Source organism: Mixophyes fleayi, chromosome 4 (genome assembly GCF_038048845.1).
Source record: "Mixophyes fleayi isolate aMixFle1 chromosome 4, aMixFle1.hap1, whole genome shotgun sequence".
NCBI classification, from domain to species: Eukaryota; Metazoa; Chordata; class Amphibia; order Anura; family Limnodynastidae; genus Mixophyes; species Mixophyes fleayi.
The window spans coordinates 337,797,206-337,819,838 of record NC_134405.1 but is presented as its reverse complement, the minus strand read 5'-3'; the positions used below and the strand labels follow the sequence as shown (position 1 = coordinate 337,819,838).

Below are 22,633 nucleotides of genomic sequence, written 5' to 3'. Positions count from 1 at the left end.
TAAAGACCCTGAAATATATAGCTGTCTTTCAGGTTACAAAATTAACCCCCCAAAAACAGAAATAGTTGACTTCTATCTCACAAATTCCATTAGAACAGACCTGGCACAAAAACTCCCTTTCAAATGGCACCAAAACAAAATTAAATACCTGGGCACCCACATTACAAAACAATAGAGCCAGCTAACCACCCTTGTCTGCTGTGCAAGGTTAAGTCTGACCTAGAGAGCTGGAATCAACACTGCATCTCTTGGATAGGATGTATAAACTTTTTTCCAAGTCCTGACAATTTGAGTCCCTCCCTACGTATTTAAGTTTTATAGAATTATACATCGTAATTCATAAGGGACAAGGAACGCCCTGAAATTACTCACCAGAATAAGATGTTCAGACATATCATCTCAGCAGCCACGTGCCAGATAGTCGTTGACTAGAAACAACCCTACAGACAGACATTAATAGAGTCTGGCACACGTATAAACTGGATGTAAGGAATTACTTTGATATTTGCACATCTCTGTATTTGCAAACTTGCCCTTAGATTTGCCTTTATCCAAGATGGCCAGTTTGGCATCAAAGAGAAATCATCTTGGATCCTGTTTCCTGTTTTGGCCTATAAATAGCACTTCCTGGTTAAGACATGTGCTTGAGTATTGTGCCTGCTCAGCTCTTGCTACACTTTGTTCCGTTTGTGACCTGGAAAACATCTGACTACCCACTTGTGCACCGACCTGGCAAACATCTGACTACTCGCTGGATATCTACTCGGCTATTGGGCTTCAGATAATACCACCAGTATCGTTACACTGTAGTACATGACTAGCATTCTTCATAGTACATCAAAGTCATACACTAGAGTTTGGGAACCATGGTCCTCCTACTTCTACATATATCTTCACTTCTCAGTACATTTATCTAATCTCCTTGTCCTGGTCCACCTACCTCCTCCCCTCCCCTTTCATTCTCCCTTCAGGGCGGCAAGCTAAAAAGACACTCGGGGACTTACTGAGGGATGGACCGATGGAATTATTCTTTTATGCCTGACAAATGGATATCCATTGTTCTCAAGTGAATCTACCCAGACTTCTCGGAGTCCCTCTCAGCAGGGTGTCTGTTGCCATTTGAGGATTTAGGTGAAGCTCTGTGGCCACCCTCCATTATGCAGGTACCCAATCCAGCAGGAAATTGTTATCTGAGACCAGCCCCCAATGTGGCCATATCACTGTGCGAACCAAACCGAATCGGGCTTTAAAGAGATAGTATGGCCGTCCAGTCCCTGTTCTATCTTCTACTTCGGAAAGGCTGACTAGGGGTTACAACAGCTGTTAGACTGACCCAGGATCGTGATATTGAAGTCTCCATGGACTCTACTAATTTGTGGGCCTGGAAAAGCAGGAGGACATTGAGCTTGGTCTCTGCCCTGCTGGCTGGAAATTTAATTGTTGTGGCTTGGTGACTGGTATAGCACTCCAGAGGAAACGGTGATTATAGTCCCTTTAGGGTAGGATAGAGGGCAGACACCCTGTACGGTGAAGCCCTGGCTTTTGCTAATTGCATTGAATTCCTTTATGCTTTGTAAATATACAGATATCTATTTTTCATATGAAATAAAGTTATATTTGTTTCTTTCCAGGTATTCTTCCTAAGTAATTCCAAATTCATAGAGGTTCCCAGGTACCCTCAGTTAGCGCTTAAGGCTTCCTCCAGGGTTAGATGCCACGCACGTGGAGCAGGGCACTTGGCTAGAGATGATGAGGTGTCTCCTAGCACAAGTTAACTCCTTTCCTCTAGTCAGAGCTCAGGCTCAGTTTCTAAAGTTACCTCATCAGGGAGATTAAAGCTGTGGGTATTACCCATGTGTTGTCTTCATTTTTTTTTTCTATTGTGGGTGATTTCTTTAATCATATTTTACTTGACAGCCGTAGCATGATAGGAGTCACTCCCTCCACTCCCACGGGGGGATTTTTCACGGCAGGGTCAAGTGTGACAACAAGGCGGTGGGCTTGGGGACTGAGGAAATTGTGTTGTTACTGACGGTGAGGGAGATTTGAGGGAAGATGATGAGTTCTGTTTTGGACATGTTGAGCAGGTTGATTTGCTGGACCCAGTATGAGTCTGTGTGCTGCTGTCTTGATCTGCCCAGTATTTTACCATCTGGTGGTTCCATTTGGAGATGAGAAAGGCTTGTAGTGCTGCCATGTGTGCAAAATAGTGGGCTCTGTATAAGGAGATTACTGTGTAATGGTGAGTGTCTCTGTGCAATGAAGGGGTCTTTGTAATGCAGCTTTACAAAGTATATTCTGCAGCATGAACATAGGCATATTGAGCAACAGATGAGAAAAGACATCTTATGACGACCTTTATGAAAATTGACCACATAGATATATATAAATACAACAAATAATACTTCATAAACAGTTTCAATCCTCACCGTTCCTGTCGGACTCTCAAAAATACCAACTTTCCCATCCTCCAGCACCCGATACAGTTCCGTCATGAACTGCTCCTGGATAGGGTACGGCTGAAAGGGGAACGGGAAACTTACAGTCGCCGAATTAGGAGAGTTTACTTCCATTACCTAAAGAAACATCACAAAAAAACAAACAAATCAGCACTTCAAGTAGGAAAATAAAACAATACCACAGCTATAATACAGATCATTACAACACCCTCCATTTAATTGTGACACAAATACAGATCTACGCAACATCTTTTTACACACTGCAGGTCACTAACAAGGTGATACATTCATTAAGAAATGATACATTAAAATGATAAACTAATTAAGAAATAATTAATTGTGGACACAGATGAAGGATTGTGCATGCGGCTTTATTAAGGACTTCTTAAGGGACACACCAGGTAAATGTTATATTGTAAATGACATCAAACAATGACGGAACTAAGTCAGGGAGCGGAAACTTCTAAAACAATATTCAGTTTAGTCTCATCTGTGGCTTAAAGGAATGACAGAATTAACCTACATACTCGTAGGATAATTGGCTGCTATTAAAAAAAAATTACCCTAGTCTCTCTCTGTATATCTCTGTGTCTGTGTGTATATTAGGGAATCTTGACTGTAAGCTCCAATGGGGCAGGGACTGATGTGAATGAGTTCTCTGTACAGCGCTGCGGAATCAGTGGCGCTATATAAATAAATGGTGATAATGACGATGAGGGGTCATTGGGCTGTTTATTACATGTGGCACTTTTGTGTGTTTGAAGCTTTTTGTCACATAGTACAGATATAATGTCCTAGTGATGTTTATAACCCTGCAGTATCGCTACCAGTCTGTCTTACTAGTGATCCCGGAGTATGATCATCATCACCATTTATTTATATAGCGCCACTAATTCCGCAGCGCTGTACAGAGAACTCACTCACATCAGTCCCTGCCCCATTGGGGCTTACAGTCGAAATTCCGTACTATACACATACACACACACAGACAGACAGAGAGAGAGACTAGGGTCACTATGATAGCAGCCAATTAACCTACCAGTATGTTTTTGGAGTGTGGGAGGAAACCGGAGCACCCAGAGGAAACCTACGCAAACACGGGGAGAACATACAAACTCCTCACAGATATGGCCATGGTTGGGAATCAAACTCATGACCCCAGTGCTATGAGGCAGAAGTGCTAACCACTGAGCCACCGTGCTGCCCCAAGTATACATAGGGACTGTATTAATAACCTGGTGCAATATGTACAAATATACCCCAAACCATTGCAACCAATCAGATGTTTGCTTTTATTTTCTCAACTGCACAACAACTCCCCTCAGATCTAGGTGGCGAGGTTTGGTGAGCGCTCCCCGATGTTTGTGGAGGAAAAAAATGCTGCTTTAGGGAAAAAGAATAAGGGTAGTTCTAGCCCTTAGGAAGATAGGTAAAGGAGTGGTATTGCTTCACACTGAGATCGGCATATATACAGGCTGTTGTGGGTCAGAGGGTAGATAATAACCTATGCCAGCTAATGCAAATGCAGTGCTCACGATCGATCTTACCAGCTTACCCATTCCGAGACATTCATCTTATGTGTTTTACTTTATTGGGATTCATTTCACCTATCCAGTCTATGGGACCTCCGTGTCCAACTATACAGGACTTATGTGAGCTGCTTAAATCTGAGCCTTGTCATATTTATGCCTTTATGCATATGCAGCTATATTTGTGGTTTTTAAACCATTGGGTTGCAACCTTGTATTGTGTGTAACCATCATACAACGTGTCACCAATAAATTCTATTATATACACCTCTCTTACATGTGTGCGCTACGGGGAGACTACTCCTTCCCCTCAGATCTGACTGGTTGCTATGGGCAACAGCACCTTTATCCACATTGCACCATCAGTAAAGGACCCTCATTGAGCGTCGATCCAATTCTATGGTACCGCTGCTCCCGATACTAGGAGTAAGGGACCGCTGCTCCCGATACTAGGAGTAAGGGACCGCTGCTCCCGATACTAGGAGTAAGGGACCGCTGCTCCCGATACTAGGAGTAAGGGACCGCTGCTCCCGATACTAGGAGTAAGGGACCGCTGCTCCCGATACTAGGAGTAAGGGACCGCTGCTCCCGATACTAGGAGTAAGGGACCGCTGCTCCCGATACTAGGAGTAAGGGACCGCTGCTCCCGATACTAGGAGTAAGGGACCGCTGCTCCCGATACTAGGAGTAAGGGACCGCTGCTCCTGATACTAGGAGTAAGGGACCGCTGCTCCCGATACTAGGAGTAAGGGACCGCTGCTCCCGATACTAGGAGTAAGGGACCGCTGCTCCTGATACTAGGAGTAAGGGACCGCTGCTCCTGATACTAGGAGTAAGGGACCGCTGCTCCTGATACTTAAGGGACCGATATGTATCTGTGGTATCATAATTGCCAACAAAACCTGTCTTCCAGGGACACCGCTGGTCAGTTGGTGCATCCACGAGATACTGACCCGGTGGACCTAGGAGTACTACAATCCCCAGCATGCCATGTTTACTAACTGTGATAATTGTGTATTATTTACATTTTAAATACTCATTTTAAATAAATATAACCTCATGCAGCCAAAAGAGTAATATATGGTGCTAATTACATCTGGCCTGTAGAAAAGTCGGGATTTTATTGTGCCCTAGGTCAGTACTGAAATAGGGACATCACCAGGGGGGCAAATCTTTAATACCTGGGACAAACCCCTGGGAATAGGGGGCAGTTGGAAGCAATGTGGTATTAAATGAACACTGCAGGGTTATATATGGAGCAGTATACCTATGACAGCGGTGTGTGTGGTAATACTGCACATATATAGAATTGTTACCTCAGTAACCGGCGGTACGGAGTAATGTTACCTCAGATACTGCCGTTAATACCCGAGATGCTCCACGCGACGCATAAACGATCTCCCGCGCTTTCGCCCGCGTTATATCCAGCCAATCACCAGCTCGGACGCCGTGTGTGACACACCCGCCAGAGATTGGCAGCCACTGGCTGTGCCGAACGAGTAGGCGAGAGCAAGGAACCAATCATGTGCGAGCTCGACCTCCAGCCAATGACGGCGCTGAAAGAACGTACCGTGACGTCATTGTTGCTAGGGCTAAGTGGAAGAATACATTTTTCTCGCTTAGTAATGGAGGCTCAGGCAATTATGAGCATATAACCAGTGACAGAGACAGGTTGTAATCATTGTCCTTGGAAATGACTTGGTATTAGGGCACTTTACTGTGCAAATCATCTCACTTTTTTAATGTTCACTCTGTGAGCCTTCAGATGACTTTAATATACCGGCTAGAGCAGTGTTGGCTGACCTGTGACACTCCAGGTGTTGTGAAACTACAAGTCCCAGCATACACTTCCAGCAATAAGCTGCTATATATATTGGCAAAGCATGCTGGGATTTGTAGTTTCATAACACTTGGAGTGTCACAGGTTAGCCAACACTGGGCTTGAGCATTCCTCCTACAGCTTTTATCAAATACACAGCTTTTTTGTGATGCATCCCAGGGTATGATATATGCATGGCTGAAAAGCACAGAAATGGAGGGCAATGTATCTAGTAAACATGCAATTAAAGCCATCTGAAGGTGAAACACCCATTTATTGTTTAATGGAGTAAATACAGATAAATATGCGCATCTGAGGCGATGTCCGGCGACACCTCTTGCCGAATTAAATCTGCCCCTATGCGATGCGAGTAACAATCAGCTATGTTTCAGGTACAGAACAATACGCAAGATTCCGAAGAGATGTCGCCTGGAATTAAATCCACCCCAAGATTCATAATTATTTGTACAGTAATAGAAAAAAGAACTAATTAGGACTCGTTAGTATTAACTATATCCTTTAATGAAAGTAATAAGTGGTTGAAATTCTTGATACTTATAATCTGTGGGATGTATTAAGACTCTGTATTAAATTTATTCTTCATCATGGATAAAAAGAAGATATTTGTTGTTAATGTAATGTGATTATCATCAGCACTAAAAGTATATTAAGTATAACCTCGTTCTATTCTTGATAAAATACCTTCCCGTTCCCTTCCATCTTGTTTCCCCTATAAACCTATAATGTCTTGTCCCATTAGGGAATCTCGCCCCTCTCTGCGCCCGGGTTGGCGAAGCGCTCTCTTTCTCTCTCTCTGGTAAAAAACAAGAGGGCACCCCAGAAAAAGACCACACAATTAGACCGCCCCATTACAATAAATGCAAGATTCAATCATCATCATCATTTATTTATATAGCGCCAACATATTCCATATTCAATGCACACTTGTCTGATATATGGTCAGCGGATAATTCCATCTTTAAATAATATCTGCAATAAACCTGATATTTGCCCCCAGAAACGTCTCTGTTATTACTGTGAGCACCAGAAATACCTTTTGGAGTTTCTGTGAATCCCAGTATTAGGTTTATGACCTTTTCAATATTCTGCATTAGTGGGGGAAGGCAATCGGGTCTTGTCCTTTATTTTTAATGTGACTGTAGAATCCATTTGTTGGATTTAGGGGTCTATTTATTCATTAGAGAAAAGCCGCCTCTCTGGCGTTAATGCGTCATAGATTTCGCCGGGTCGGTCTGCAAAATTTAACAACTACAGCGATGATACATGTTCCACCACTGTCCAATTAACGTTATCGCCACCTTGGCGATAGCCAGAGGTAATAGGGGAAAAATATTTATTTAAATAAAGCTTTTTTTATGTTAATTGTATTAAAATATTTAATTTTTTTAAACATTTTTTCATTTTTACAGTTGAACCGGGAGAGGATATCTATCCCCTTGTACTGGCCAGGGGAAGCTGTAAGTTAACTAAAGAGGAAGCTGTATCATTATTTTATATTTGTGTAAAGTAGCTGTAACAAATCTATATATTGTTATACAGTATCATGTGTGATAAGGAAACCTAGGTTTAGAGCACTTCCCCACTGCCACGATTACTATAGTGCAATCTGCTCTCCTAAATGAATGGAGCCGCAGACTGACATTTCTGTTGCGCCTTCCACTTGCGCTCCAGCAGAGACGCGCGTCTCTAGGCGCACAGTGTCCATATGAAACGCATCGTCCTGTGATCCCTACCAGGGTAACTATCTATATGGGACATCAGTAGGGATTTACCTCTTACTAGAAACTTCCAGTATCTGCTGGAAGTTTCCGCCTCCCAATGCTGACAAGTGCAGGAGGCGGCGCCGGGGCTGGTATTAATCTCCGGCCTACTGTACCCATCTGTCCTGCTGCGCCCGAGCCACCTGGAGCTGAGAGAGATAGTCTGCAGAAGCAGGGACTGGGAGAGACAGTCTGCAACAGCCAGAGCTGGGGGAGACATCCTGCAAAAGCCGGGGGCTGGGAGAGAAAGACAGTCTGCAGCAGCCGGAGCTGAGAGAGACATCCTGCAAAAGCCGGGGGCTGGGGGAGACATCGTGCACCACAGCCAGCAATACTCAGAGCTTGAGCTGGGAGAGACAGACAGGGGCAGACAGCCTGCAGTAGTCAGAGACTGAGAGACAGCCTGCAATCCTCAAGAGAGACAGCTCAGGGTGCTGAAAGTGACATCCTGGAGGAGATCTGCACAATGACAGCAGAGGAGATGAAGACCGAGCAGGGACCCCAGGATATCTCCATGGAGGGGGTAGACATCAGCCCCAAGGGGGATGAGGGGGTCCTGAAGGTAAAGCTCTATGTAACCACATCCAGTGTTCCCTATGCCCTATCCAGTGTTCCCTATTCTAAGAAGTAAATCAAATATCTAAATCCAAAGGCAATTCCAGAATAAATAATTCACTTTCATAATTTTACCCAAAAAATTGATATTTGGCTTAATAATGTCCGTGGGCCACAAGGGTTATTGTTGATCGGAGTCTGTGGACTTGTATCTGTCCTGACTGGCCCATATTACGTTCCTCACGTGCCATGTCCCAGGCTGGTACCTGTGACTGTGCCATGTGCTGAACGCTGAGTGATAGACTGTAAATATGATTTTCAGGGTGTGAGCGTTACTCCCTTGTAGGGTGTCAGCCCTTGGTGTGTAAATGTGCACTTAGACCTGCAGTGTAGTCGTATTCATTTGTCATCCAGCCAGTGCCCCTAGGGTCAGCTTGTGTCTCGGTGTCAACTTATAAAATGTCACCACAGGATCCAGTGAATACTTTAACAACCTGGCAGTGATTTTCCTGACACCGGGAATATTTCCCCAAGACTGTGAAAAGGCAGCGCTGGGGGGCGTCCTTATTGCCGGACATAGAGACACATTTAAGGGGGAGGATCACATTTGATGATGTGTTCTGACCTAATATCAGTATTGTACTAATTATTGTGTGTTGGGAGGATGCTCTTTCTAGACATAGTTTATGTTGCTTCTCTGTACGGTCTGTAGGTAATCCTAGGGGTGCAGGTCTCGCTTTTATTTGCCTGTTCTTAAACCCCACTCCAGACCTGATAATGATATCCGGCCCACCCCAAGACCTCACCACTAATAAGTGTGTATTGTGAGAGTTGTAGGAGGAGAGAAGGACATAGAAACCAATCAGATTGTAGCTGTCATTTATCTAGAACATGATAGCTAGAATCCGATAGGTTGCTACGGGCAACACCTCCACTTTTCCTTCTTAGAAGGTTTGATAAATCTGCCCTTTCGGAGCTTTTAGGACTTTTTGCTTTTGAAACTCTGGGGAAAAAAATCCATTATGTGTAAATTACCAAGACCCACACTCTCCAGAAAACAGCTGTATTTGAATTCTGGTGATCACTTTTCAGGATGTTAATACAAAGTAGTTTCTCTTCCACTGAGAGGCAGACGTTTTATTTCATGGGGTGATCCCGCACTCTGTTCATTTTGCAGCAAATAAAAACGGAGGGGACCGGGAGTGAGACCCCCATGATTGGCGACAAAGTCAGCGTCCACTACACCGGCTGGCTGCTCGACGGGACCAAGTTTGACTCCAGCAGAGACAGACCGTACAAATTCACCTTCGACCTGGGGAAAGGTACAGTTATATATGGAGTAGTTATTATTTTTTTTCCCCTGAATGGCGTTTTCTGGAGCCTAGATTCTCATCCTGTGGTATATATACCAAAACGGGGTAACTCAGATTGAAGGGATACTTCCGTCAGCTACTTAAGGTCCAAAATATCACATTTATTAGGCAAAATAAAACATGCAATTTTAATCGGAGGGGGTATTTTTAATAAATATGTTAGATGTGACTTGATATAAATTTACTCGGGTAACGAGGTACTTATAATTATATACACCTTATGGGGAATTGTACTATAAACTAACACACATTAGCGGGTCTGTGGTAAACCTCTTCCATCATACGGGGGTACATATTAAGAAATTACTGTGATTCTTCAGCTGTAATAAAACTAGAAGGTGTAGATTTATCAAACCATTTAAAAAGTGGAGGTGTGGCCCATAGCAACCAATCAGAGTCTAGCTATCATTTATGTAGCACATTGTAGAAAATGACAGCTAGAATTTGATTGGTTGCTATGGGCCACACCCCCACTTTTCCTTTTTAGATAATGTAAAGTCACAGGTAGCCAGTCTCTGATATACAGACATCACTTGTGTATATTGTGTGATAGTAAAACTTCTTGATGCTGTTAAAGTGAAATCTGTTCTTTGTGTGTCCAGGTCAGGTGATAAAGGCATGGGACATCGCTGTAGCCACCATGAAAATTGGAGAAATATGTCAAATAACGTGTAAACCAGAGTACGCTTACGGTGCGTCTGGGAGTCCCCCGAAAATCCCACCAAACGCTGTGCTTATATTTGAGGTAAAGGAGGACGGTGACCTGTTAGTCGCACCATCCTTAGTGTCACCTACACCCAGGGAGCTCGGAGTCCTGTTCCCCAACACGTGGGGGTAACGCTCTATTTGGGATGTTCTGTATCCTGTATTCACTGCAGGGTTCTGTCCTAATCCTCTCCCAATGTCACTGTCTGCAGTCTGCTAACAATGGAGGTGACAGGCGCACTGCTGCCACCCAGGCGCAGTGCCGTAACTAGACATTTTAGTGCCCTGGGCGAGACAGGGCACTGGCGCCCCCCATCTAAATGGGAGTGACATTTGCCAAGTGGGTGTGGCCAACCTAATGTGGGGGTGTGGCCAGCACTTTACTTAAAGAATTCTGCGGGAAAGTCTCAGTCTAATTCAGTGCCAGGTAGCTGCTGCGCCTCCTTGGGCTTGCGCCCCTGGGCGATGGCACCACCCACACATGCCTAGTTACAGCTCTGCAAAGGGGTCAGAATCTGCATTGATTTGTCAAGAAATTCAGTTTCATGATAATAATAATAATATTTGGCATGTCATCTATTATTAAGTCATAATTATTTTAATCTAGCAATAGTAACATTTAAAGCATTTACCACCCTTAGATGACTTTAATGTATTAGCTTGTATGGCCTCCTGCAACGTTTGATACATTGATTTTCTCATGTGCTTTTCAGCCATTTATTTAATTTGTAGCACCCTGCAGGGCATTCCTTATAAATGCCATTATCAGTAATAACGAATGACCCACAAATTGTAATATACATTTGGATTATTTTACATAATATTTTACATGTGGAGCCAGTCTCATGGTCGAGCTTACCATGCTTGTTAACAGATACTTTGCAAAACTCAGATTTCGAAATATGATTATTGAACTTCATTAATAAAAAGCAGTTGAGGAGGACAGGGAAATAAGGTTATAATTATTTCTTGCAGCTGTCTATAAACATCTAAACCTAGCAGGGAGCTGAGAGATAGTACCACAATGTCAGATGAAAATCAATTAAAACCACTTTACTAACCATTAGAAAGCATAAGAAAGTCCATAATCATCTTAAGTACTTCTGATATGTCCTTAGGTGTATGCAGACTGACATTCTGGACAATGACTTGGTTGTCCACACAGTGGGCGTGGGGGTGGGGGCGGGGGGAGATATTTTTTCTTCAGCCTCTTGCCTTTCCGCAGTGGAACGCATGTGCGTTCCAATTACAGGAAGTTCGGCATTTGGAACGCAAATGCGTTCCAAATGCCGAACTTCCTGCTTTCGGTGGAACGCATATGCGTTTCACTGCACTGCTTTTGATACCGGGAATATTGCTTGTAGGGGAGCTTGTGGAACCGCGATATATCTGGGCACAGAGGTTGGTATCGGGCGGCTGCGCTCCCTTGGGCTTGCGCCCTGGGCGGTCGCACCGCCGTCGTTACGGCTCTGCCCAGGCGGGCATGATACCATGCTGTAGTTATGTCCTGAGTGACCCCTGAACAATGAGAACGTCATGTGGGAGAGCCAGGGGATTAGGTGGGTAAATTGTAGAGGTAGGGATTTTGGTAGCTGCAAGTAGTTGTGGGTGTGGTTTATCTGTGTTGTGGGTGGAGTGCTGTTGTCAAAGGGAGAATCTATGTAGCGGGTGGAGTTCAGTTGTCAGGGGAGGCTCTATGCAGTTGTCAGGGGGAGGCTCTGTGTAGTGGGTGGAGTGCAGTTGTCAGAGGGAGTCTCATGGCAGCGGGTGGAGTGCAGTTGTCAGGGGAGGCTCTCTGCAGCGGGTGGAGTGCAGTTGTCAGGGGGAGGATCTGTGCAGCGGGTGGAGTGCAGTTGTCAGGGGGAGGATCTGTGCAGCGGGTGGAGTGCAGTTGTCGGGGGGAGGCTCTGCAGCGGGTGGAGTGCAGTTGTCAGAGGGAGTCTCATGGCAGCGGGTGGAGTGCAGTTGTCAGGGGAGGCTCTCTGCAGCGGGTGGAGTGCAGTTGTCAGGGGGAGGATCTGTGCAGCGGGTGGAGTGCAGTTGTCAGGGGGAGGATCTGTGCAGCGGGTGGAGTGCAGTTGTCGGGGGGAGGCTCTGCAGCGGGTGGAGTGCAGTTGTCAGGGGGAGGAGCTGTGCAGCGGGTGGAGTGCAGTTGTCAGAGGGAGATTCTGTGTAGCGGGTGGAGTGCAGTTGTCAGAGGGAGTCTCATGGCAGCGGGTGAAGTGCAGTTGTCAGGGGGAGGCTCTGTCCAGCGGGTGGAGTGCAGTTGTCAGGGGGAGGCTCTGCAGCGGGTGGAGTGCAGTTGTCAGGGGAGGCTCTGCAGCGGGTGGAGTGCAGTTGTCAGGGGAGGCTCTGCAGCGGGTGGAGTGCAGTTGTCAGGTGGAGTCACGGTGGAACCTCTGTACGTGTTTGGTATATAATGTGCAATGCATTGAATCTATAATCCTGGTGACGCGTCTCTGAGATCCGTCCGACTCCTGAACACTAAATCATTTTGTCAGTTTCTGAGCTGATCCTACTCTCTTCTTATTACTGTAACTCGCTCGCCCTCCTCTCACCCTAGATCGAGCTTTTCCACTTCCAAGGTGAGGATCTGTCAGCGGATGAGGATGGAGGAATTATCCGCAGGATCCGAGTGAAAGGGGAGGGGTACTCCAAGCCCAATGAGGGGGCCGTGGTGGAAGGTGAGGGCGACTGATCCGTCTGTAGTCATTTATGTAAACAAAATACCAGGACAATCTGTCACTTAAACTTAAATTAATCTTCACATATGAGGATACTAGAAGCCGGTAAATCATCTGGTCCCACCAATATTCCACCAGTATTAGGAATATCTCTAACCCACAGAGCTAACAGTCGATCACAACTGTAGATCCTATAATATCTCATGTAATGTTGTCTCTCCGTACAGTGCGGCTGCAGGGCACCCACGACGGGCGTGTCTTCGATGAGCGGGAGCTGCAGTTTGAGGTGGGAGAGGGGGAGAGTAACGGGATACCCCCGGGCATGGAGACCGCCGTGCAGCAGATGGAGAAGGGAGAGGAGGCTGTGCTGTACCTGAAACCAAAGTGAGTCCGAATCCGCCCCCCCCTCTAAATCAAGCCTGGCCAAACTACAAGCCCCAGGATGCTTTGCCAGTAGAGAGCAGGCTGACGGCTGGCAGGGCATGCTGGGACTTGTAGTTTACACATGTCTGTTGCACTTCATTTTTGGATGCTTGTCGATTATTTACTCTCTGTCATTCATGAATGTTCTGCGTTCCAGGTATGGCTTTGGCAGCGCCGGCTACGGGCCGTTCCAGATCCCGCCCAATGCGGACCTTCAGTATGAAATCAAACTGAAGAGCTTTGAAAAGGTGAGTGTGAGGCGTCTGGATGCGTCTGTGACAGTAGAGAGGTTCGGGGGATGATGGAAGGAAGATGTAATATGTGTAATATGTCTCTGTTCAGGCCAAAGAATCCTGGGAGATGAACTCGGAGGAGAAGGTGGAGCAGGGAGGTCTGGTCAAGGAGCGCGGAACCCAGTATTTTAAGGTAACTTCCATGGACAGTAATAATCCAGGCGATTTTTCGCTTGTTTAATCCCTGCTGTTTTCTCCCACAATGGTTAATTTTAAGTTTTTTTATTTTGTACAAACCAAGGGGTAAATGTATGAACCTCCGGATTCTTCAACTCCGGCGAGTTCAGCGTCTTCAGCGCTTAAATTTAAAGCGGCGCTGCCTTGTAAAGGGAGACATTTACCCCCAAATCACTCTGTGCCGAAAATTGACCTTGGACTTCCAACAAGTGTTTCGTTGTCTTTGTTTGGTCTGAACACGTGTTTCGATGCACCTGAATACATGTTAGATTTACAAGCACGTGTACTGTATGCATTATGTGTATGTAACAGTTGGTGCCTTTACCCACTGAGCCACTGCTTCCTCCAAGCATATCTCTGTTCACGCATGCCTCCTCCCTCCATTTGTTGTGTTCACACCTGATTTCCGCTATGGTCCCTCTTACCCCAGGCGGGCCGCTTCCGTCAGGCCATCATTCAGTATAAGAAGATCATCCTGTGGCTGGAACATGAGTCGGGGTTATCTGAGCAAGAGGACGCTAAGGCAAAATCTCTGGTCCTGGCGGCTTCACTCAACCTGGCAGCTTGTTACCTGAAGCTGGGAGAGCACAGGCCGGCTCTAGAGCAATGTAACAAGGTAAGGATGGCGGGGCGCTCTCTGCCACAGAGTGTGTGGGGGGCGCTCTCTGCCGCAGAGTGTGTGGGGGGGCGCTCTCTGCCGCAGAGTGTGTGGGGGGGCGCTCTCTGCCGCAGAGTGTGTGGGGGGGCGCTCTCTGCCGCAGAGTGTGTGGGGGGGCGCTCTCTGCCGCAGAGTGTGTGGGGGGCCGCTCTCTGCCGCAGAGTGTGTATCAGTGAGGTTAAAGGGTAGTTTCTATCTCTTTACAGGTGAAGGACACGATAACCATTATCCCTGTCTTTTATTCCCCGGCAGGCACTAGAATTCCAACCAAACAACGAGAAAGGCTTGTTCCGCAGGGCTGAGGCGTACATGGGCGTCAATGAGCTGGACCTGGCCCGGGATGACTTTGTGAAGGTGATTCAGCTGTACCCGGGCAATAAGGTAGCGCGGACACAGCTTGGGCTTTGCCAGCAACGCCTGCGCCAACAGCACCAACGGGAAAAGAAGATTTACGCCAACATGTTCCAGAGGTTGGCGGAGAAAGAGGACAAGGTGAGTAGTTGCATGTCGGACGGTAGGAGATCGGAGCACCGGGAAGAAACCCACGCAAACACGGGGAGAACATACAAACTCCACACAGATAGGGCCCTGGGGGTAAATGTATCAAGCTGAGAGTTTTTCGGCAGGTTTGAAACACCAATCAGATTCTAGCTATCATTTATGTAGTACATTCTATAAAATGACAGCTAGAATCTTATTGGTTGCTATAGGCAACATCTCCACTTTTCAATCCCGCCGGAAAACTCTCAGCTTGATACATTTAGCCCCTGGTTGGAATTCAACCCACTGCCCCAGTGCTGTGATACAGCAATGCTAAACACTGTGCCACCCACTCCTCATTATAAGCTATATGGATATTGGAATTCACTAAGGGCATCTGTGACTATATAAACCATGAGGCTGAACACGGTTATCATCCATGTCACAGACATCCAAGGTGACTTCTAATATCTAATCATTTACGGTAGGAAGTGGACTGTTAATAATACACGTTTTCATAGTGAACAATTAAGTGATTACATCTGAACTCACTATTTATACAGATATTTACAGAAGTTTATACATATTAACATCACTTGTATATTATAAAGTGCTCATTCTATTACATCTGATTAAACATTCTAGTCGAGCTCTTACACCTTCATTCATCCTGAACATCTGGTATAAAACTGCGGCTTATTTACCGTCATTTTGGATGTTTCTACCTTCTTACTCTAATAGGTTTTCTTAAAAGAAATAAAAACCACACAACCCATATTCGTTCCCTCATCAGCTGAAGGGTTAAAACACCAGCCCCCCCACCCCCTACGGGAAGAGGGGTACGGGTAGGGGACCAGATAGCAGGAAGGCTCCTCACAGAATGATGATTATAACCTTTATTCTCTGAGATGCGTCCGTTAAGCTTCTCTTAATGCCGTCTTGTTACAGGAGTCTGCAAAAGCTTCCAAGGATCAGCCGGCCGCCAGCGACGTAGAAATGAACGAAGCACCATCCGCGGAGAAGTCCGAAGCGACAGAAAACATGAAATCGGAGGCATAGCTGGTACATTTTATACAAAACAGGTCGCCCCTGCACCAGTGGGGCATATATAGGATCGGAAGTTTGGCGATTGTGTTTTAAAGGGAAGGCGAGGACACAGTTGTCTGTACAGACTGCCTGACGTGGCCTCTAATCTCTTCATTCCACCCTCTTTGCTCATTTTATCTCAGGATTTTCTGCCTCTCCCCCCTCCTCCCCCCTCTCGGCCACTCACAGAAGAGCACAAGCCGGGTGGCATCCCCTCTAATCGGCGGGTCTGGTGGACACTGGAAGTCTATACCTAGACCCTCGCTAATCCCTCTCTGATCGTCCTCTTGACTTTTATGTCGTCTTTCAGGACGGCCCGAGGTGCCCGACGCATTTCTGTGTAACAGAGCAGCTCAGCTGGGTTCCTGAACCTGACTTGAATCGCGTGATGTACGAGGCAGCGAGTTTGTGTGTTTAAATCCTTTTATGTGAATCTTCCATCTCTGCTGCTCTCCTTCCTGTTCCATATTTTTAATATTGTTCCATTCTGTTGATCTGTAAATAAAGAAATATCTATAATCTTGGTGCCACATCTTGTGACTTTTAACCATAATTATCTACATAACTCTTACCATTGGTCCTGAACCTGGGGCCTTCGTGTGATCCGCAGGACAGCCTGCACCATAATACTCTATAAAATATTCTTTAATAAAACAAACCCTCTCTCCTTCATCAAGTAAAAGTAGAAAATTTGGGAATATTTTGAGTATCATAAAGGAAGCAAATCTGAGCCATATTGAGCACAGTGAACAGATATGTAATAATTGTGACTTTTTCCGTAGTTGTGCAATGTACATAATTGTGTGACTTTTACTAATGTATGTAATGGAACAACTTTGCTAAGTGCAATTGCAGTTTCACATAGAAACACCAGGTGGCGATGGTGTCCTAGTATTATTTAAATTTTACTATATGCGTTGCAGTTTTACATAGAAACACCAGGTGGCGCAGAAATTACTTTATCAGTAGGATGCAGTTGTTGCATTCTATCGGTTTCAATAATAAAGAGCTGTGTCATCATCAACATATATTTATATAGCGCCAGCAAATTACATAGTGCTTATATTTGCAATTTTGTGGAATTCCACTCGATTCCTTGTTTCAAGGAATTTACATTGAGTTACAGCAGCATACCTCATAACACACTTGGATAATAAACCCCACCCAGATTGTACCCCAAACTCCTCCTATTTTGAGGTCCGCGATTCTGGACTGTCCCACAGCACCTTCAGCCATGGTAAGTACTGAGATACTAGGTGTCTGTGTCACCCAAGGCAAAATATTACCTTATCTACCAACATTTCAATAATAAAAATAGGGACAAATTGGCCAAACCATTTATCCGTCTAATCACATCTTGAACCAACCAGCCCTGTTACTATTTTCCGAAGAACACGTTTTCTAAATCTATAACCATGGCTCCTCTCTGCCACTGAAAATCGACTCGAGCCCAGCCTTCAAGAACTACCAACATGTCATGTTTTCAGGATGTCTTTAATCACGCACAGGTGAGTTAATCTATTTTTCTGGGTCAGTAATTATCCCACCTGTTGCTACAGACAGAGATCCTGAAAACATGACCTGTTGGTAGCTCTTGAGGACTGGGATTGAGCACCTCTGTCCTAGGAGGTGGTTAATAAGGAGATAATGGACATAGAGTGAAAGTATTCATACCTCCTCTGGGCTTTTGCAGCACCTCTGTAAACAGCACCAGTATTTAATCAATACATAATATCCCCTACACGCTCTCCTGCTCTGGACTCTCCCTCAGTCTCACTCCCAGACCTGGAGACGGACGTAGTCTTCGAACCGTCTCCGTGCTGCACCCTCCGAATTATACCCCCCAAATCTCCCACTCACCTCTTCTGCACCAGCCATTTATACTCACCGCTCCTCAGTGTTGCTGCCGTTGCATCCCACCCCTCCCCCCAATAAGGTGGATTAGTAAATCTTCCTTAAGTGACGCTCTCTCCTCTCATCTTACCATTAGATTGTAAGCTCCTGAGCAGTGTCCTCCCTGCCCTTTCTTTTCTTGTCTGCATTTATTTTGCCTCTGTCCCATTTTATGGCAGATTACTGCTCACCCTCAATAATAAGAAATAAGACTATTTTATTGTAATGTATTAAACCCTAATATGTGTGATACAAAGAAGGAATTAGTACAGTGATGTTTGTGTGCTGTGTTTGTTTTTCCCATTATTATCTCTCCTGGGATATCGCTGTGTACATGGCACTGCCCACAATGCCAGTCTCTGCCTCAGTGACTATTACAGGGTGGGTGTGTCCGTGTTCTCTGCAGTAACACTGCAAATATTACTGTCACCGCATTACACACTGCGTAAACAGCACACTGTACACAAGAACAACACAAAATGTTGTATTACAACATCACACACTGCAATATAATGACACACTGCAGTATAACATCAAACACTGCAATATAATGACACATTGCAGTATAACATCACACAGCGCTGTATAAGATCACAAACTGCAGTGTAAGATCACGCAGGGTAGACTCTGCAGCTCGCCAGTAAGGTGTATGATTGGCATCATTCCAGCTCTCAGCTCAATTTCTGCCAACTAAATACCATGAATAGGGATCTCCCTCCATTATTTTACACAATTATCTCTCCCAATTTTATTTTCAGAGTATGAGCCCCCTCCCTTCTTTCTCTTCCTTCCCCGTTCCCCATATGAGCCCCCTACCTTCTTTCTCATATTCCCCAATCCCCAAATGAGCCCCCTCTCTTCTCATCCTCCCTCCTGTCCCCCATATGAGCCACCTCCCTTCTTCTTCTCACCTCTGTTCCCCAAATGAGCCCCCTCCCTTCTCATCCTCCCTCCTGTCCTCCATATGAGCCACCTCCCTTCTTCTCATCACCTCTGTTCCCCATATGAGCCCCCTCTCTTCTCATCCTCCCCCCTGTCCCCCTTATGAGCCTCCTCCCTTCTTGTCACCTCTGTTCCCCATATGAGCCACCTCCCTTCTTCTCCTCACCTCTGTTCCCCATATGAGCCCCCTCTCTTCTCATCCTCCCTCCTGTCCCCCATATGAGCCACCTCCCTTCTTCTCCTCACCTCTGTTCCCCATATGAGCCCCTTCTCTTCTCATCCTCCCTCCTGTCCCCCATATGAGCCACCTCCCTTCTTCTCCTCACCTCTGTTCCCCATATGAGCCCCCTCCCTTCTCATCCTCCCTCCTGTTCCCCATATGAGCCCCCTCCCTTCTCATCCTTCCTCCTGTTCCCCATATGAGCCACCTCCCTTCTTCTCACCTCTGTTCCCCATATGAGCCACCTCCCTTCTTCTCCTCACCTCTGTTCCCCATATGAGCCCCTTCTCTTCTCATCCTCCCTCCTGTCCCCCATATGAGCCACCTCCCTTCTTCTCCTCACCTCTGTTCAGCATATGAGCCCCTTCTCTTCTCATCCTTCCTCCTGTTCCCCATATGAGCCACCTCCCTTCTTCTCACCTCTGTTCCCCATATGAGCCACCTCCCTTCTTCTCCTCACCTCTGTTCCCCATATGAGCCCCTTCTCTTCTCATCCTCCCTCCTGTCCCCCATATGAGCCACCTCCCTTCTTCTCCTCACCTCTGTTCCCCATATGAGCCCCTTCTCTTCTCATCCTCCCTCCTGTCCCCCATATGAGCCACCTCCCTTCTTCTCCTCACCTCTGTTCCCCATATGAGCCCCCTCTCTTCTCATCCTCCCTCCTGTCCCCCATATGAGCCACCTCCCTTCTTTTCCTCACCTCTGTTCCCCATATGAGCCCCTTCTCTTCTCATCCTCCCTCCTGTCCCCCATATGAGCCACCTCCCTTCTTCTCCTCACCTCTATTCCCCATATGAACCCCCTCCCTTCTTCTCCTCACCTCTGTTCCCCATATGAGCCACCTCCCTTCTTCTCCTCACCTCTTCCCCATATGAGCCACCTCCCTTCTTCTCCTCACCTCTTCCCCATATGAGCCACCTCCCTTCTTTTCCTCACCTCTGTTCCCCATATGAGCCCCTTCTCTTCTCATCCTCCCTCCTGTCCCCCATATGAGCCACCTCCCTTCTTCTTCTCACCTCTGTTCCCCATATGAGCCACCTCCCTTCTTCTCCTCACCTCTGTTCCCCATATGAGCCACCTCCCTTCTTCTCCTCACCTCTGTTCCCCATATGAGCCCCTTCTCTTCTCATCCTCCCTCCTGTCCCCCATATGAGCCACCTCCCTTCTTCTCCTCACCTCTGTTCAGCATATGAGCCCCTTCTCTTCTCATCCTCCCTCCTGTTTCCCATATGAGCCCCCTCCCTTCTCATCCTCCCTCCTGTCCCTCATATGAGCCCCCTCCCTTCTCATCCTTCCTCCTGTCCCCATATGAGCCCCTCCCTTCTCATCCTCCCCCCTGTCCCCCATATGAGCCACCTCCCTTCTTCTCCTCACCTCTGTTCCCCATATGAGCCCCTTCTCTTCTCATCCTCCCTCCTGTTCCCCATATGAGCCCCCTCCCTTCTCATCCTTCCCCTTCTCTCTAAGCTGATGATAATTTGACTCTTCAGTTCACACCAAAATTTAATTGAGAAGATTGACTCCATGTACCGCAATATTCCTCTAATTAATATCACACCGGAAGAACGCCCTTGGGACACCTCACGTTCCATTGTTTTACCCTTTTATTTATAGGATATGTCAAGTTCTGAGCACTGGAACCCATTCAGACACGAGAGCATACAAACCCCACGCAGATTGGTCAGGATCAAACACAGACGCTGCAAAGCAGTAATGACAACACTGTCCTGCCTGCTGCAGGTGTAGGGACAAGTGTAGGGACTCCCCCCTTCTCAAAGCATTCAGTGTACTCCTCAGCACAGTTCTCCCTCTTCATACACAACACACAGGACATCTTCTCACACACAGTGATTAATGTTTCTTAATAATGCTTCACCCAGACACAAGCTCCCGGCCTGTCAGACAGAGCAATAATCTGCAGACAGAGCAATGACCTGCGGCCTCAGACAAAACCTCCATCATCTTCCTGCTTAATTCTCTCTGTGCCAGGATGATATATTCTGTATTTTACATTCATTTCTATTATGCCGTTTCTCTGTCTCTCTCTGCTCCCGTCCACTTCATCATTTTATCTTTTGTCCCCCTGAAACTTCTACTAATAATACTCTGTTCCCCCGTCTCGCCCTCATTAATTAGTACTGGTGGCAGTGGAGGACAGTTAATTTTAGCCGGGGCGGGGGGGAACAAGACTTGGTTCAGCAGCCTATTTGGAACATTTTAAAGGAAAAAGAAATGCAGGTGTCCTGTGACCCAGCCCAAGGTAGCTACTATGGGACCGGCCCAGGGGGCAGATGACCCCTTGCCTCCAGCCCCTGCCTTGTGACTCACCCAAAGGGAGGATTGGCGACGATCCCGGGCCATCTATTAACTTGACATCTACCACATCTGTCTAAGGGAGCGTCCCGCTGAATATTTTATTTTGGATATTATCTAAAGAGCTTTAATCCACAGGTACAGTCAGGAAAGATTTTTACCTTCACTTTTATTAGATTCTAAAAAAATAGAATCCAATACATTCTATTTTTTAAGCCCCTATTAGTCTTATTTTATAACATAACTGGTACCAACGTTGAAATGCCTCATTCCTCTCGCCCCTTGACGTGACGAGAGGGGAAAGAAAGGTCCATCTATATTCATCCTGAGAGATATTAAGGACTGCTGAATATGGATTTTTTTACACCAACAGTCAAGTGAAAATGTAAAATTAGACATTGAATTACAAAGCCGCTGTGAGTACGATGAGGAAGAAGCAGCCGTCTGACACCCCCCGGCCTGTTTATCCCTCTGGAGGAAGGAAATGAATATTTAGGAGTTTCTGGATAACTCTTTAGGGGATAATGCAACGAAACAGCTCTAAGATCCCCGGAGAGCTTCATACATTAACACTCCGCACATTAAAGAGAAAGCGGCGTCCCGCAAAACAGGAGGTGGCTGGTTCTAGTTTCTTTGTTGTGATTTTGTATTATAAACATTGCTGAACACAGTCATTTTTTTTTTGTACCAATTCCTTATTAGACTGTAAGCTCTTGCGAACAAGTCACTGACTCTGTTTCATGTCACATTTCTGTTTTGCAGTCAGGGGCTGATTTAGGGGTCTCTTTAACAGAAAGGAGTGATAGAAGAGATTTGCAATTGCCACATCTTTTTAAATGGAAAAAAAAGTGCTTTATTTAATGAAATAAAGCAACTTTCCCTCTATCGCTGCTGCAGCCGCCTTCCTGAGATGGCGACTGCAGTCAGAGGATTGTGGCGATACAGGTACCGCTGTGATCCTTCTTAAATAGTCTTCACCATGTTTTGCATAGAGACGCTCTCACAGGAAGCGGCCTCCAAAGACAATCGCTGGTTATAGCCTAAAAACCATGTTGCACAGTAAGGGTTGAAAATGCAAAAGGTTTTTTTCAGCTTGCAGGCTAAATAGTGCATTCTGCAGGCACCATACAGGGCATTCCAACCACAGCTATAAATTAGGTTACTTTACAGTCCCGCTCCCCTTAGCACAAAAAAACGTGTTCTCCAATTATGCCCCTGACCCTAAATATCAGTGTTTGCTGTA

The 22,633-nt window shown here is 46.0% G+C and overlaps 2 protein-coding genes across 5 annotated transcripts in view; one reads left to right on the top strand and one right to left on the bottom strand.

Moving 5' to 3' along the window:
• The window catches only part of DDX11 (DEAD/H-box helicase 11), a 47,053-nt gene extending 39,318 nt beyond the window's left edge, over window positions 1–7,735 (bottom strand). The window contains exons 1-2 of one of the 4 annotated variants that reach the window (XM_075210583.1): window positions 7,601–7,735; window positions 2,430–2,576 (exon numbers count right to left, since the gene is read on the bottom strand). In XM_075210583.1, coding sequence (XP_075066684.1) covers window positions 2,430–2,573 — 144 coding nt within the window. In that variant the 5' untranslated portion in view covers window positions 2,574–2,576; window positions 7,601–7,735. Of the gene's footprint in view, window positions 1–2,429; window positions 2,577–5,304; window positions 5,471–7,600 lie in introns of those variants that run through there. The other 3 variants (XM_075210584.1, XM_075210582.1, XM_075210586.1) reach the window with 3 other exon arrangements.
• Window positions 7,440–16,541, top strand: FKBP4 (FKBP prolyl isomerase 4). Its single transcript, XM_075210594.1, has 10 exons — window positions 7,440–8,150; window positions 9,321–9,465; window positions 10,119–10,261; window positions 12,785–12,905; window positions 13,133–13,289; window positions 13,486–13,576; window positions 13,671–13,754; window positions 14,229–14,414; window positions 14,709–14,948; window positions 15,885–16,541. The coding sequence occupies exons 1-10, from the start codon at window positions 8,055–8,057 to the stop codon at window positions 15,993–15,995; spliced, it is 1,374 nt and encodes a 457-aa protein (XP_075066695.1). The 5' UTR covers window positions 7,440–8,054; the 3' UTR covers window positions 15,996–16,541.
• The last annotated feature ends 6,092 nt before the right edge of the window (window positions 16,542–22,633 follow it).